A 15,172-nucleotide genomic window follows, 5' to 3' on the forward strand; every position below is an offset into this window, starting at 1 on the left:
CACGTAAAACATCAACGGATTTAAACTTTTACATGTTTGACAGACATTTGTCTTCACCTGAAGCTCATCACTAAATTTGAAGGTTGTAGTTGGCTTGTTGATAGCAGCATCAAAATAATTTATTTTCTACAGTTATAACAGGTACAAAATATGTTTATGAATTTTATAAATGGAAACCGTGTTCCCTCACCCAGACGTGGGTCACCAGGGCCCCTCTCTCGAGCCAGGCCTGGAGGTGGGGCCCGTTGGTGAGCGCCTGGTGGCCTTGCTTCAACCCATGGAGCCCAGCTGGGCACAGCCCGAAGAGGAAACTTGGGTCCCCTTCCCATGGGCCCACCACTCGTGGGAGGGGTCAAAGGGGTCAGGTGCAGTGTGTGATGGGTGGTAGTCGAGGGCGGGGACCTTGGCGGTCTGATCCTCGGCTACAGAAGCTGGCTCTTGGCACATGGAATGTCACCTCTCTGGTGGGGAAGGAGTCTGAGTTGGTGTGTGAGGTTGAGAGGTTCTGACTAGATATAGTCGGACTCACCTCAACGCATGGCTCTGGCTCTGGAACCAGTTTCCTTGAGAGGGGTTGGACTTTCTACCACTCTGGAGTTGCTCCCACTGAGAGGCGCCGAGCAGGGCTGGGCATACTAGTTGCCCCCCATCTTGGTGCCTGTACGTTGGGGTTTACCCCAGTGAATGAGAGGGTAGCCTCCCTCTGCCTACGTGTGGGGGGACGGGTTCTGACTGTGGTCTGTGCTTATGCACCAAACTACAGTTCAGACTGCCCACCCATTTTGGAGACCTTGGAGGGGGTGCTGGAAAGCGCTCCTTCCGGTGACTTCCTCGTTCAGCTGGGGGACTTTAATGCTCACGTGGGCAACGACAGTGAGACCTGGAGAGGTGTGGTTGGGAGGAATGCCCCCCCCCCCCCCCCCGATCTGAATTCGAGTGGTGTTTTGTTCTTAGACTTCTGTGCCAGTCATGGATTGTCCATAATGAACACCATGTTCAGACATAAAGGTCTGACTTTGTTGTTGTTTCATCTGACCTGCGGCCGCATGTCTTGGACACTCGGGTGAAGAGAGGGGCGGAGCTGTCAACTGACCACTACCTGGTGGTGAGTTGGCTCAGATGGTGGGGGAGGGTGCCGGTCAGACAAGGCAGGCCCAAACGTATCGTGAGGGTCTGCTGGGAATGTCTGGCAGAGTCTCCTGTCAGAAGGAGCTTCAATTCCCACCTCCGACAGAAATTCCAAAATGTTCCGAGGGAGGCGGGGGACATTGAGTCTGAATGGACCCTGTTCCGTGCCTCCATTGTTGAGGCGGCTGACAGGAGCTGTGGTCGCAGGATCGTCAGTGCCTGTCGTGGTGGCAATCCCCAAACCCGCTGGTGGACATTGGTGGTTAGGGATGCTGTCAAGCTGAAGAAAGAGTCCTATCAGGTTTTTTTGGCCTGTGGGACTCCAGAGGCAGCTGACAGGTACCGGTGGTCCAAGCGGAATGCGGCTCGGGTGGTCGCCAAGGCAAAAACCCGGGCATGGGAGGAGTTCGGTGAGACCATTGAGCAAGACTTCCGTATGGCTTCGAGGAGATTCTGGTCCACCATCCGGCGCCTCAGGGGGAGAAAACAGTACACTACCAACAGTGTCTATAGTGGGGACGGTGTGCTGCTAACCTATACTCAGGACGTTGTGGATCGGTGGGCAGAATACTTCAAAGACCTCCTCAATCCCACTGACACGTCTTCCAGTGAGGAAGCAGAGTCTGGGGACTTTGGGTTGGCCTCTCAAATCTCTGGTGCTGAGGTCACTAAGGTGGTTAAAAAGCTCCTCTGTGGCAAGGTTCCAGGGGTGGCTGAGATCCGCCCGGAGTTCCTTAAGGCTCTGGATGTTTCGGAGTTGTGTTGGCTGACGCGGCTCTGCAATATCGCATGGAGATCGGGGACAGTCCCACTGGACTGGCAGACCGGGGTGGTGGTCCACTTATTTAAAAAGGGGGACTTCAGGGTGTGTTCCTACAGGGGGATCACACTCCTTAGCCTTCCTGATAAGGTCTATTCAGGGGTTCAGGAGAGGAGGGTCCATCGGATTGTTGAACGTCAGATTCAGGAGGAGCAATGTGGTTTTCGTCCTTGCCGTGGAACACTGGACCAGCTCTATACCCTTAGGGGGATCCTGGAGGGTGCGTGGGAATTTGCCCAACCAGTCTACATGTGTTTTGTGGATATGGAGAAGGAGTTTGACCGCGTCCCTCGGGGGGCCCTGTGGGGGGTACTCCGGGAGTATGGGATACCAGGCCCTCTGATATGGGCTGTTAGGTCCCGTATGACCAGTGTCAGAGCTTGGTCCGCATTGCCGGCAGTAAGTCGGGCTCGTTCCCAGTGAGAGTTGGACTCCGCCAAGGCTGCCCTTTGTCACCAATTCTGTTCATAACCTTTATGGACAGGATTTCTAGGTGCAGCCAAGGTGTGGAGGGCATCCGTTTTGGTGGCCTGAGGATCAGGTCTCTGCTTTTTGCAGATGATGTGGTCCTGTTGGCTTCATCAGAATGTGATCTTCAGCTTTCGCTGGAGCGGTTCGCAGCCGAGTGTGAAGCAGCTGGGATGAGAATCAGCTCCTCTAAATCTGAGACCATGGTCTTGATTCGGAAAAGGGTAGAATGCCTTCTCCAGGTCAGGGATGAGGTCCCGCCCCAAGTGGAGGAGTTTAAGTATCTCAGGGTCTTGTTCACGAGTGAGGGAAAACTGGAGCGTGAGATCGATAGGCGGATTGGTGCTGCATCTGCAGTGATGCCGGTGTTGTACCGGTCTGTCGTGGTGAAGAGAGAGCTGAGTCAGAAGGCGAAGCTCTCGCTTTACCGGTCGATCTACGTTCCTACCCTCACCTATGGTCATGAGCTTTGGGTAGTGACCGAAACAACGAGATCGCCGATACAAGCGGCCGAAATAAGTTTTCTCCGAAGAGTGGCTGGGCTCTCCCTTAGAGAGAAGCTCGGTCATCCAGGAGGGGCTCAGAGTAGACCCGTTGCTCCTCCACATCGAGAGGAGCCAGTTGAGGTGGCTCGGGCATCTGGTCAGGATGCCTCCTGGACGCCTTCCTGGTGAGGTTTTCTGGGCACGTCCAACCGGGAGGAGACCTAAAGGTAGACCCAGGACACGGTGGAGGGACTATGTCTCTCACCTGGCCAGGGAACACCTTGGGATTCCCCTGGAGGAGCTGGCCCAAGTGGCTGTGGAGAGGGAAGTCTCGGCCTCTCGCCTTACGCTACTGCCCCCGCGACCCGACTCCGGATAAGCGGATGAAAATGGATGGATGGATAGTTGGCTTGTTGATAGCAGTCTAAAAATAATTTATTTTCTACTGTTATAACAGGTCTATGGTCGATACAAAATATGTTTATGAACATGTTTAGGTTTCTTTGTACACAGTTTGGGAGGGGCTAGAAGCAGAGCCGCTGCTGCTCCAGCAGCAGTTCTCTCTTTCGTGTGAGAGGTGGGTCTAAGCGGCTTGCTTTAGGAACCAAACACTGACAGAAAACAGGTGGACAGGTCTTTTTCATGTTCACAGTGTTTATAGAGGCAGGACAGACCCACGTGGGAGCACAAAAGGACTCGAAAGGGTGACTCTTGCATAATATGTCCATTTTAAAATGTTTCTACTGAAATAAAAAATAACAATAGCAGAATAAGACCTAATCCTGGCACCTGAGTCTGTATTTGACACAACCTTTAAAATGTGTAAAAAAGTCAAATATACTGAATTTAGAATGATTCAAATTTTATGTGTTTTAACAACATGTTGTATTTTAAAGCCAGTCACTGCAGCATGTTGAACCTGAAAGGATCAGGGTCTTTCTACTGGGAGCAGGTGGTGCACTGACCAGGTGAATATCTCATGACAGACAGTTGCTCGTTCCCATCAGTGGAGTCAGAGAGCACCTCCTTGGTCAGCAGGTCCAGGACCACCCACCTGTCAGGGTGAAGAGGACACGAGCGGGTCAACAAGTCTGGATGCAGACAACTTAATTCTTTCTGTTTTCTTCAGAGTTGCATCTCTTCGTAGTAACAGTAAAGGAGTGGTTAACCAGAATATGAACTAATCTCTTTGAAATGTTGGCAATTTTAAAAGCATATTTTACAACATTCACTTTGATAAGGTGAACTTTGTAGAAAGTAAGGCAGACTCTTAGGTTAGGTAGCTTGAAATCTGATCACAGAAACATCGTGCTGCATGACCTTCCTGTGCTGAGGCCGACGGACACCACTGATCCACTGGGACAGAAATCAGCACACAGTCCATACTCCTGCAGAGAAAAACCCCAGTTTCACTAAGGTCCAAGGTTTCTAAAATCAAACAAACTCAAACTTCATTTAAACCCCAACTCAGCAGTTTCAGTTACAAATAAATAATTCTAATAATAATAACACTAATAATACATTTTATTTGAGGGTGCCTTTCTCAAACCCAAGGTCACCTTACAAAGATAAAAACAAAAAAAAAACAGAGGTTAGAGAGGGCAATAAGAACAAACAAGATGCATAAAAATTCGAAACAGTTCTAAAGTCTAGGTCTAAAGGGAATAAACTTGTTTGAATAAGTGGGTTTTGAGGTGTGCCTTAAATAAAGGAAAAGAGTCCGTATTTCTAATGGAAGAGGGAAGTGAGTTCCAGAGCCGGGGAGCAGAGCAACTGGAAGCTTTGCTCCCCATGGTGGTAAGGCGAGCTCGAGGTTGAACCAGATGAAGCGCAGATAATAATAATAATAATAATGCATTGAACTTATATAGCGCTTTTCTAGACACCCAAAGACGCTTTCACACACTCTCACATTCACACACTGCTAGTGACGGTAAGCTACTTGTAGCCACAGCCGCCCTGGGGAGGTTTGACAGAGGCGAGGCTGCCATTTGGCGCCGTCGGCCCCTCTGACCACCACTAAGACGGCAAGTTGGGTGAAGTGTCTTGCCCAAGGACACAACAGCAGGATACCCCTGGCGGGAGCTGGAATCGAACCCATGACCCTCCGATCATGAGGCAACCCGCTCTACCACCTGAGCTACTGCTGCCCCTAAGATCTTAGACCTTAGATGAGGATCTAAGAGATCGGGAAGTGGTTGCAATAGTTAGCATGGCTCCACTTTATCTATGTAACTTACTATGTACAGATTTAAATGTAAGTAGTAGGATCTTGTATATGATCCTGGTTTCTATTGGCAACCAGTGTAGGTTTTTAAGAACAGGAGTGATGTGATTTCTTGAGGGGGTCCCAGTAATGACGCGTGCTGCAGAGTTCTGGAGAAGTTGGGGTTTATGAAGGGATTTAGTTGGGAGACCAAACAGAAAGGAATTACAGTAGTCAATGCAAGAGGTGATGAGACTATGAACGAGGATTGCAGCAGCATGAGGCGTGAGAAAAGGACAGAGTCTGTTGATATTGCGAAGATGGAAATATGCGACTCGAGTAACATGGTTAATGTGAGATTGGAATGAAAGTGTACCATCTAGTATGACACCAAGACTTTTTACCTGTAAGGATGGGTGAACTGTGGAGTCGTCGATATTGATCGAGAAATTGGGAGAATTTTTTAAAGCAGAAGCGGTGCCAATGAGTAGGAGCTCTGTTTTATTGCTGTTTAGTTCAAGTAGATTCTGAGAGAGCCAAGATCTAATTTCAGATAGACAGTTAGAGAGGGAGACTGGTGGAAGGGATGCATTTTGATTGGAGGAAATGTACAGCTGGGTGTCATCAGCATAGTCAGTGGGGCTACTAAAGCTGTTTTCCATGAGATATGTGCCAGGGAAATCACATTCGGTGTCCGTGAATTTTAAAGACACATTTTGATGCCAAGAAAGAACTTATTTTTCAACGGCGGCAAAAGTAACTTTTGGTTTTGTGTGAAAATACGTTTAGAACTACAAATGCGTTTCACCACATTGACGTCGTCAAAACGGACACGGAGAAGACTACGGCTGTGAGTTTAGCGAGCTTCAAATCTTTCTTCCAGGATGACAGAAGGAGCATTAAATGTGGAGAAAACCAAAGAAAACAATCCGACCATGTGGTGAGTTCGCTTTTTGCAGAGACGTCTTAGAAGTCATTTTTGATTCGGATTTTTACAAACTAACAAATTTCAAAGTACGTGACAGTCGAAATTCACGAATGCTTTTCAATTAAATTAAAGTGCAACGTATATGTGTGATTCAGGGCGTAAGGCAAAGCCGGTTAGAAAGTAGCTTCTGTCACTTGCATTACTTTTTTTCACTCAGGGGACCCAAGAGCTAACCAGAAGGGGAGGAGACTTGGGCTCCAAAAGATGGTGGGGCTTCCCACCTAAACCTCATAGTTGTGTATGTAAGAAGCAGTTTTTTCCTCCATCATAATGCTCGGCTACCAAAGGTCACCATGCCGGGCCAAAATGATAATTTAGACACATTTTTGTCTGTATTAATTAAAGCTGGTAGAGAAGAAATCAGTTTAAATGGGTGGAAACGGAACGAGTGAACAGTATTAATTACATTTTCCTAAACAAACAAAAATCAGGTTTGAATAATCTTTAGTTTGTGTTGCAACTTTTCTCAAATGAAATCTGCAATGAAAGTGCATTCAACAGCGTGTTCTACAGAAGCTAAAATTAGTGATGTAACGTTGCAATGCATTGTGGGATGTAGCCCTAGACAAACGAGTGTGTTATGCATGGGTGCCTATGGGTTTGAGTCGCTCTGCTCGTCTCATAGTTGTATTTTTGCCTCCTATAGATGTTCAAACAGGAAGGAACTAAGCACAACTGTTGGGGAGGTGCTAACCAGACTTTGGATGTCAAAAGGGACATTTTTAAAATCCTTTTCCTAAAGCAGGGTAACTCCTCCTTTCTACCGGAGCCGTCAGCAGCACGCCTTGCTCGCGTAAGCTGCTGCTCGGCCCTTTCCTACCAGAGACGCGAAGCAGCAGGGGAGCAGCTGTCACCGACAGAGCACGAAGTCACACGAGTGACTTCGTCAGTAAACACAACAACAAGCAGGAGAAAACTACCACATGGCTCCAAAAGGTTTGTGTTTTATGTTCTGTCCGTTTTATAATCGCCAATATGGACCTGAAAAACAAAGGAGACCGCTAGCTAGGTGATAACTTCTCACGGGGACGCACAGTTAGTAACCTTTTTTAAAGTAAAGCAACCGGAAGGCAGTACGTTCTTTATTCTGAAAATCTCGGGAAGCTTCGCTCCGTTTCCGTGTCTGATTTCCTGTCTTTCCTTCCCCAAAAATGTCGAACTTGACCCGTTTCAGAGACGTCACCAGGGGCGGCGTTAGGCCCGGCTACTTGGGCTGAAGCCCCGGATGTTTCATAGAAAGCCCCGGATCTAAAAAGCGGAAGTAACATGCAGTACCAAAGTCCAACAGAGAGGGAGCAGCTAGCAGTAGTTTGTATACAGCCTGCCTGAGCCTCCACCACTGAAGAAGAAGGCCTTCAGTAGCCGGCTTCTTCTACAGTCTCTGCCTGAAACGCATGAGTGAAGATGGACATAAGGACGTTTTTTAGACAAAAAGTACGGCGACAGAACCCCAGCTTTGATGAGACTGGTGTTGACTCAAGTTTGTGAGTCTTATTTGAAAATATTTGTTGTGCTGCTGGTTTGCCTAAAGTTAGCTTACTATCAGGTAACGTTGTTGGAGAAAGAAAGGGAATATTTACTATCATCTCACACTAAACACTAACAGGAACAATACTCTGCCCTGAATATGCTGAATATGTAGCTTCAGATTAAAAATTATGTGGTACAAGACAAATATGATGTTGACTAGTGCGTGTCACATGTGTGTGTGTGTGCGCGCGTGTGTGTGTGCTGTGTTAAGCCCCGGATGTTCTCCAGTCCTGAATCCGCCCCTGGGCGTTGCACGTAGAAAATAGAACCGGGGCGGCCGACTCGCGCTGCTGACAGCTCCGGTGAAAAATGTTCCGTTGACCACAGCGGTTCCTATCAGCAGCTATGACGTGCTGCTGCAGTAACGGCTCCGGTGGAAAGGAGGGGTAAGTTACATGATCACATGAAACAGCTGGAAGCTACAGACGCACAAAGCAAAGCGGTGGCAGTGTTTATGTGGAAGAGCAGATTTTCACAGTTCGGGGCAAATCATGGGGTGCACGTATATTCATTGTATACATTTTGCTGGTGGGAAAGGTCCTACATTCGAGAATAACGAGCTGATACTAGCAACACTCTCAGATGTGGAGTTATTCAATTCAATTCAATTCAAGTTTATTTATATAGCGCCAAATCACGACAAGAGTCGTCTCAAGGCACTTCACATAATAAACATTCCAATTCAGGACAGTTCATTAAGCCAATCAGAGATATTTTTCCTATATAAGGAACCCAGCAAATTGCATCAAGTCACTGACTACACAGCAATCCTCATACTAAGCAAGCATAAAGCGACAGTGGAGAGGAAAACTCCCTTTCAACAGGAAGAAACCTCCAGAGAATCCCGGCTCAGTATAAGCAGCCATCCTCCACGACTCACTGGGGAGTTATCCAGAAGGCAGTAAAATAAACAAAGAAGTCCAGAAAAGCGACTCGACCAAACAGCAGCCAATCGTGGACCAAAAGGGCTTTTGACCAGAGGTGGGTGGTATGTAAAAAGTAGTGACACAAATAATAAACTAAGAGTATAAAAAGAAAATGTTACTTGAGCACTGTGAGTAAAGAGTTTCTGTTAGCTACATCCAAGCGTTCTGTACGTGCTTTTTCAATTGGAAATGCGGTTTGCTGTTCTAGCGTTAGCACCCACTGGCGCGGTGACGTCAACTCTGGAATACGCTATCGTATTTTCATCATTCAGACCAGTAAAATAATCAGATACTTCAAGTGTTTCACTTTACTTTGACAAGATTGATATGAAGACAAAATCAATAATTAAGAGTCCAGTTTTTAATCTCTCAAATTGTTTTTTATTGATTATTTTTTATTTTTGTAGAAAAATAATTGTTTACCCTGCTGACAAAATTTAGGTTTGCATGAGTTAAAAATGTCAGGTGGAGTGAGAGCTGAGAGTGTCACCTCCAGTGTGATGCACCAGTCCATACTGTGGTCCTCCGTGTTCCACAAACACACCTGTCTGTCATGGCCACAGGTGAGGAAGATGTTCTGAGAGGGGTGTGTAGCCAGACCCCACATCTCATCTACATGACCCTGATAGACACACACACACACACACACACACACACACACACACACACACACACACACACACACACACACACACACACACACACACACACACACACACACACACACACACACACACACACACACACACACACAAGCTGGTGAGGCAGAATGGAAGCAAAAAAAAATCAATAAGCACCGATCGCATTTCAAATCTAACTCCCGGCACCGGGAAACTCTGGAATTCCCCCACAGCTTTTGGAAAAAAGGTGAAATTCCCCCACAGACTTAATTAACAGGGCGTGTCTCACAAATCTCACAGCTGCTCTTGTCCTCTGAATCGATGAAATTATGACATACATCTATTAAATTAATGCTTTTATTATTATTAATGTTACTTTGGGCGCTCATTGGGGCTGATCAGTGACATCGCTCACTGCCAAAGCAGTGGTGATACGCTGACGTCTGTGCACGTTCTGAAAGGGCTGGATTTGAATGGAGACACAACAGCTGAGAGGACTGGGACGTCCTATCCTGGTCAAGTTCCCCATCCCAGGAGCTACCCTGGAGTTCTGCTAATGGAAACAGGCCAACTGTTTATGACTAAATTACAGGTTTTGCATCTGAACAACATAACATATCTATAAACATGTTGTGGAGATAAAAAAAAACCCTGAAAATAATCAATTGGTTCTCTCACATTTATCTAAAAACCACCAATAAGACGTTTCCGACCAAAAACCATCGGACCATCCGGTTGTTGGTCTCGCTGAACCGTTGCACTTCCTTGGGTCCTCCATTCATTATGTACTCGCGCATTCAGCAACAGAACACCACCGGTGTGAGAGGTTCTCCTCTCAATAACATCAGAGAAGGAGAAACAGGCAGCTGCTACCACTTTAGCTTCAGGACAAACTACCAGAGTCCTAAAAAGAAAAGTACCATTTGAAGTCCCAGACAACAAGAGACGTTTGGACCCAGAAAACGGTGACAAATGATGGTTCCTGGTTCAAGTTCCGGCAGAAGCGCCTCAGGGATGACACCCGAGGTGAGGGGTGAACGTTCCTTGACCTTGTTTGCATTCAGAACCTAGCTTTTCAGATTTGCTACAACAGCTTTAACAGCAGGCTTTAAAAATACTCCCAAACATATTCCATTGAAACATGGAGCATCTATTTGTATTTACATATTTAGTTATGGAGTTAACTACTCGTACTCAAAGTTAAATGAAGTAAACCAGATGTAGCATGTCTGAGTAAAATCAAGGAGAGAATGGACGAATCAGCACGGATTGGGATAGATTAATGTCCATTATTGGGATTTTGAGAGGTTGAGGACCAACAAACTGTAAGACAGAGAGGAAATCATCTCTGTCTAGCCCCAAAACAATTTCTAATCGGAATCTGGCGCCCTTGAGCCTGCAAGGCTCCAACGAAAACTCCCCCCTCAGAAGATATGTGGAATGTGCCGTCGCTATGGCAACTCAACTCTGTCTCCTTTCCCAGCCTGGGCGGGACTGTGGGAAGGCCGCTGAAACTTTCCAGGGTCACTGCAACCCTCCAACCCTCAATGCTCCTCCCCCTATCCACACTGAGGTGACATGTGCTGCTTATCGTGGCTGCAGGAACTGAAGTGGGGATAGTCCCAACCCACCACCCCACCTAGTGGACACTTATGTGGTGTTGTCTGAAGTCTGTTGCATATCTGTTTGGGGTGGGTTATTTTTTTTGCAGAGCAAAGCTGCCCTCCTGCTCTGAAGTGCCTTTTTTCCCTCCACCTGAACCAATCCTCATGTAACCCTCTTATCTCTATTAAGATAGCGCGACTCAGGGTTGCGAATGACCACAGTCACCAATTCTTGTCATGTGTCTTGCCCATGTATGTCTGATCTCTGAATTGTGTGTACTGAAACTCTAATTTCCCTCTGGGATTAATAAAGGATCTTTGATTTGATTGATTGATTGATTGATTGATTGTATTTTTTCAAAAAGAAAATAATGCATGAAAAGGTGGTATAATCAACATACCTGTACTATGGCAACAAACCCATCAGAAAACGTTCCTCTAAGGATGGCGTTTCGTGTTGTACCAACCAAGAACTCCCCCTCGTCTACAACTGCAATAGTGCGCACGGTTCCAAGCCTTTCTGGAATCTGGACAAAAGTCAGATCAGACATTTCCCTCTGAGATGGAAGCTGCTTCACAAGGCGACCCGACAGCTGTGTGACAGACGGGTATAGTTCACCTCACACTCGGTCTCGGGAGCCAGGTCAGCACTCCAACGGATTATCTTACGGTCTTTCCCTCCCCCACTGAGCAGAGCGCCGCCCTGTAGGGAGCACAGGGTGAACACGCTGCCTTCATGAGCGCGCGTCTGTCTCATTATCTGGAAGGTCTCTGGTGAGAAAGCACACAGACCTGTTTTAGAACTATTACAACGTTTTATTAGTTAGTTTATTTATTATATTTTAGATAATACAATGAACTATAGTATTCACATTGTCCACCCGTAGCGTGTCAGGTCTTCATGTTGAAACTAACTCAAATATTCAAGATTCAAAGCTTTATTGTCAAATGCACCGTAAGAAATGGGTTTCCCTGTTCAGTGACACTCTTGCTTTGCTCCCCAGAGGTACGTAAAAAGGAAAGTCTGAAGCACTGACCTTTGGCTCCTTTACCAAGAGTTTTGACATCTGCAGCTGACTTTCCCCACGTCAGGATATTCCCTTCAGAATCTCCAGTCAAAACATCTCCAGTGAGGCCAAAAACAAAGCACTGAATGAACTTTGGCTTCTTGTATTTCTGCAAATAAAAATATATATCGGTGACAGTTTACCAGTTTTAAATCACTCTGATATCTTCTTCTAATGTGTTCATGTCTGCACTGATGAATCCAAACAATATTTTAAAATGAGCTATGCTATCCTATATATTCAGCTCTCTCTACAATATTTACCATTTAGCCTCCCAGTAACGCCGGGGACACACCGGCCGCCGAAACGCCGCAAAATTAGGACCGCCTTCATCCGGCGCCCTTGTTAACCTTTTCTATAGACCCATGGATGTAATTTTGGGGGAAGAATAGGGGGGACAAGTCCCCCCCCACTTTTTCCAAAGTCAAGTTTTGACCCCTGCACTTTTTACCATCCAAAAACTATATTACTCTATATTAAATTGACACTGGTTGAGCTCTAGGACCAAGCGGAAACCAACCGTTTGTGTTGAAGCCTGTTTCCCATTAGAGCATACTGTAAAGATCCCCCCCCCCCGCCGTGTCCCCTCCACTTCTAAAGTGAAAATTACGTCCAAATAGACCACATGGGCCACCGAAGCGCTGCGCGCCGTGCAGCGATCGTTTCTGCGTCTGCTCTACTTTTTTCGAGAGCCGCGGGTGAACCGCGTCAATTCTGGCAGGAAGTCAAACCTCGACATAAGAGGCAGGCCGGTACATTTAAGAAAATAAAGCATTTCAAAATACAATTCCGCGATAGTCAAATGTGTTTGTAAACAGACACTGCATAAAACCACACACACACACACACACAGAGCGAACTTGTGTGTGTGTGTGACCACGTGAAGGGGGTGTGGTTTTGGGTGTCTTTCAACCGGAGCAAACAGGACAGAGAGGCATAAAGTCGTTGGCCAGCTATTAACAACTGGTTCACACCATAAGTTCACACACACACACGCACGCACGCACGCACGCACGCACGCACGCACACACACACACACACACACACACACACACACACACACACACACACACACACACACACACACACACACACACACACACACACACACACACAGAGGCAAGGGGGAGGGGGGTGTCGAGGAAAAGAGCAGAGAAAAGGCAGAGGGGAAATGGAGGACGCCAAGTGGTTAAAAGAAAAACTATGAGGCGCGCCTCGACCGGAGCGGAGAAACAAGCGTCTGGTCTGAACTGAGGAGCAGCGAGCAGCGGCCGAATTTCGTGAGCGCTTCGCCTCCCGCCGCTTCGTTGGCCAGTGTGTCCCTGGCGTAAAAGAGACAAAAGTGTCTGAAAAGTACTTAAACTTCCTCTCCACGGGACCGAGACCACTGGACAACCAACAAAAGACCAAACATCGTCCAGATCTCCCAACTATCTTTCGCTGAGGGCTCAATGATCATCAAGACCTTTCAATGGTTTCTCCATCTTTTCAAAGAACACAATGGTCTGAACGGTCTCTACATCAAACTTTGAACCAGGTCACAACGGTCTCTGAGGGAAGTAGTCTGTAAATAATGCTCAGTGATCTCTTAGCAAAACATCAACAGTCTTTCGGTGATCATTGATCTTTTCCAGTTTGTATCAGTTTTAATGGTTCTAGAGTCAGCCATCTACAAGATATGTTGAACGTTTCTGTCTCCATATATGGTTGGTTGCAGAAGACCCTCATTTCACAGCCTCTGCTCTTGCGACAGCTTTAAGGTTTCTCAACAAATGCTCAGAAATCACCAGGGCCAGAAGTCTTTATAGATATCCAAAAAAACACCAAAACATGAATATTTGGTCCCCTGATGAGAGATCAAAGATCTCCAGAAAAACGTTTTCGCAGTTTTAGAGATGTGGTGGTTCAATGGTCCAGTGGTCTTGGTTCAGTGGAAAGGGGCCCGTAATCATATCAATACAGGCAGGACAGTGAAGCAGTATCAGTGAGAACACATTTGCTACCATGATGATGAATCTTGAAAATAAATGTTCATGTCTTACCCCAAAGATGCCCTGTTTCTTGGTGAACTGTCCCGCGCTGAGAGTCCAGAAGTAGACATGAGATTTTCCACAGGTGACGATGATGTTACTATCAGTTGGACTGAATCCCACAGCAAACACAGCTTCGTTGGTACTCTACACACACCGTACAGTTACAAAGGAAAGAAACCCGATGCATTAGTCAAATCTTTATCCAATGAAAATGTACAGAAACATAATATGATGGAAACATCTGAGTACTGAACTTTTTTAGGCCTAATGGTCTAACTAAATACTGGGGTGTGGTGTTAACAGCAGGAATAAAGTAGAAGTACTGTCACCAACATCCCATAAACTCCAAGGATTTCTATCATATGCAAGTCGGGCGATCAACTCAAGGGGAAGGAGCAACATTTCCCCAAACCAGCAAGGCTGCCACAGAGAGAGAAGCGGCGTCAATCCCGGAACAACGTTTAGAGGGAAAAGGGGAACTTTTGGGTCAAAGTGCAAAAGCAAACTGCGGAACATTATTTCTTGTATGTCCTTAAACAGCTACCGTATTTGATGGTGCATGACTATAGAGCATCGACCACAGTTTATCGTCGTCGTAGTCTTCCTCCATTACAATCATTACATTCTGGGCTGCTCCTTTTACTGGCTTTTATTTTTCCACGACGCTGCTGCTTTTAGTCGGCCAGTGCAGAATTACAAATTCCAGCACAGCAGAGTTTGCCGGTGCAGACTTGGCAACCCTGCTGAGTCAAATATGATTGGCTCTGGATCCAGGAAGTATGGAAACGGAACAGATTGTAAGCAATTACTACATCCCTCTTTGGCTTTTTCAAAAGGAGAAAAATTGGCAATCATCCAGGCGGCTAAGAAGAAACCATCTTTCGATGAACTGGGAAACTCTACCTACCACAAGTGAAGTCAATGCTGGAAGAAACAAAAATAGCAGTTCTCATTGACCCCCATGTTAAAAGTGCCAACTTCACAGCAGAAATAAACATGTTTACAGGCCGCTACAAAAACACTTTAGGTTTAAAATTACAATAGCAAAGCTGCAAAACAAGCTAGCTTAAAATATTTCTTCATGCCTCCTAACAGCAGTGGCAGAGCGACAGGGCGGTGGTGGGAACCAGTCCTATGGATTAGTGCACGAAGGGCCCATTCCATTTTTAACACAGTCTATGGTTTCAATGTAAAAATTCTTCCAACATGTTTGAGACATTAGTATGTTTTGAGATTATTTCGCTGTAAAATTCTTAGATTTAAAGATTGTTTTTAGAGATCCGGCATGAGGGAGTTA

The 15,172-nt window shown here is 46.3% G+C and overlaps 1 protein-coding gene across 5 annotated transcripts in view; it reads right to left on the minus strand.

Moving 5' to 3' along the window:
- Window positions 1–15,172, minus strand: part of eml3 (EMAP like 3) — an 87,563-nt gene that overhangs the window by 6,529 nt on the left and 65,862 nt on the right. For all 5 annotated transcript variants that reach the window (XM_015958217.3, XM_015958218.3, XM_070549743.1 and 2 more), the window contains 7 exons: window positions 13,885–14,019; window positions 11,813–11,951; window positions 11,395–11,546; window positions 11,177–11,302; window positions 9,042–9,173; window positions 4,222–4,289; window positions 3,867–3,955 (listed from right to left, as the gene is read on the minus strand). In XM_015958217.3, the coding sequence (XP_015813703.1) occupies window positions 3,867–3,955; window positions 4,222–4,289; window positions 9,042–9,173; window positions 11,177–11,302; window positions 11,395–11,546; window positions 11,813–11,951; window positions 13,885–14,019 (841 nt within the window). The remainder of the gene's footprint in view (window positions 1–3,866; window positions 3,956–4,221; window positions 4,290–9,041; window positions 9,174–11,176; window positions 11,303–11,394; window positions 11,547–11,812; window positions 11,952–13,884; window positions 14,020–15,172) is intronic.

Source organism: Nothobranchius furzeri, chromosome 3, assembly GCF_043380555.1.
Source record: "Nothobranchius furzeri strain GRZ-AD chromosome 3, NfurGRZ-RIMD1, whole genome shotgun sequence".
NCBI classification, from domain to species: Eukaryota; Metazoa; Chordata; class Actinopteri; order Cyprinodontiformes; family Nothobranchiidae; genus Nothobranchius; species Nothobranchius furzeri.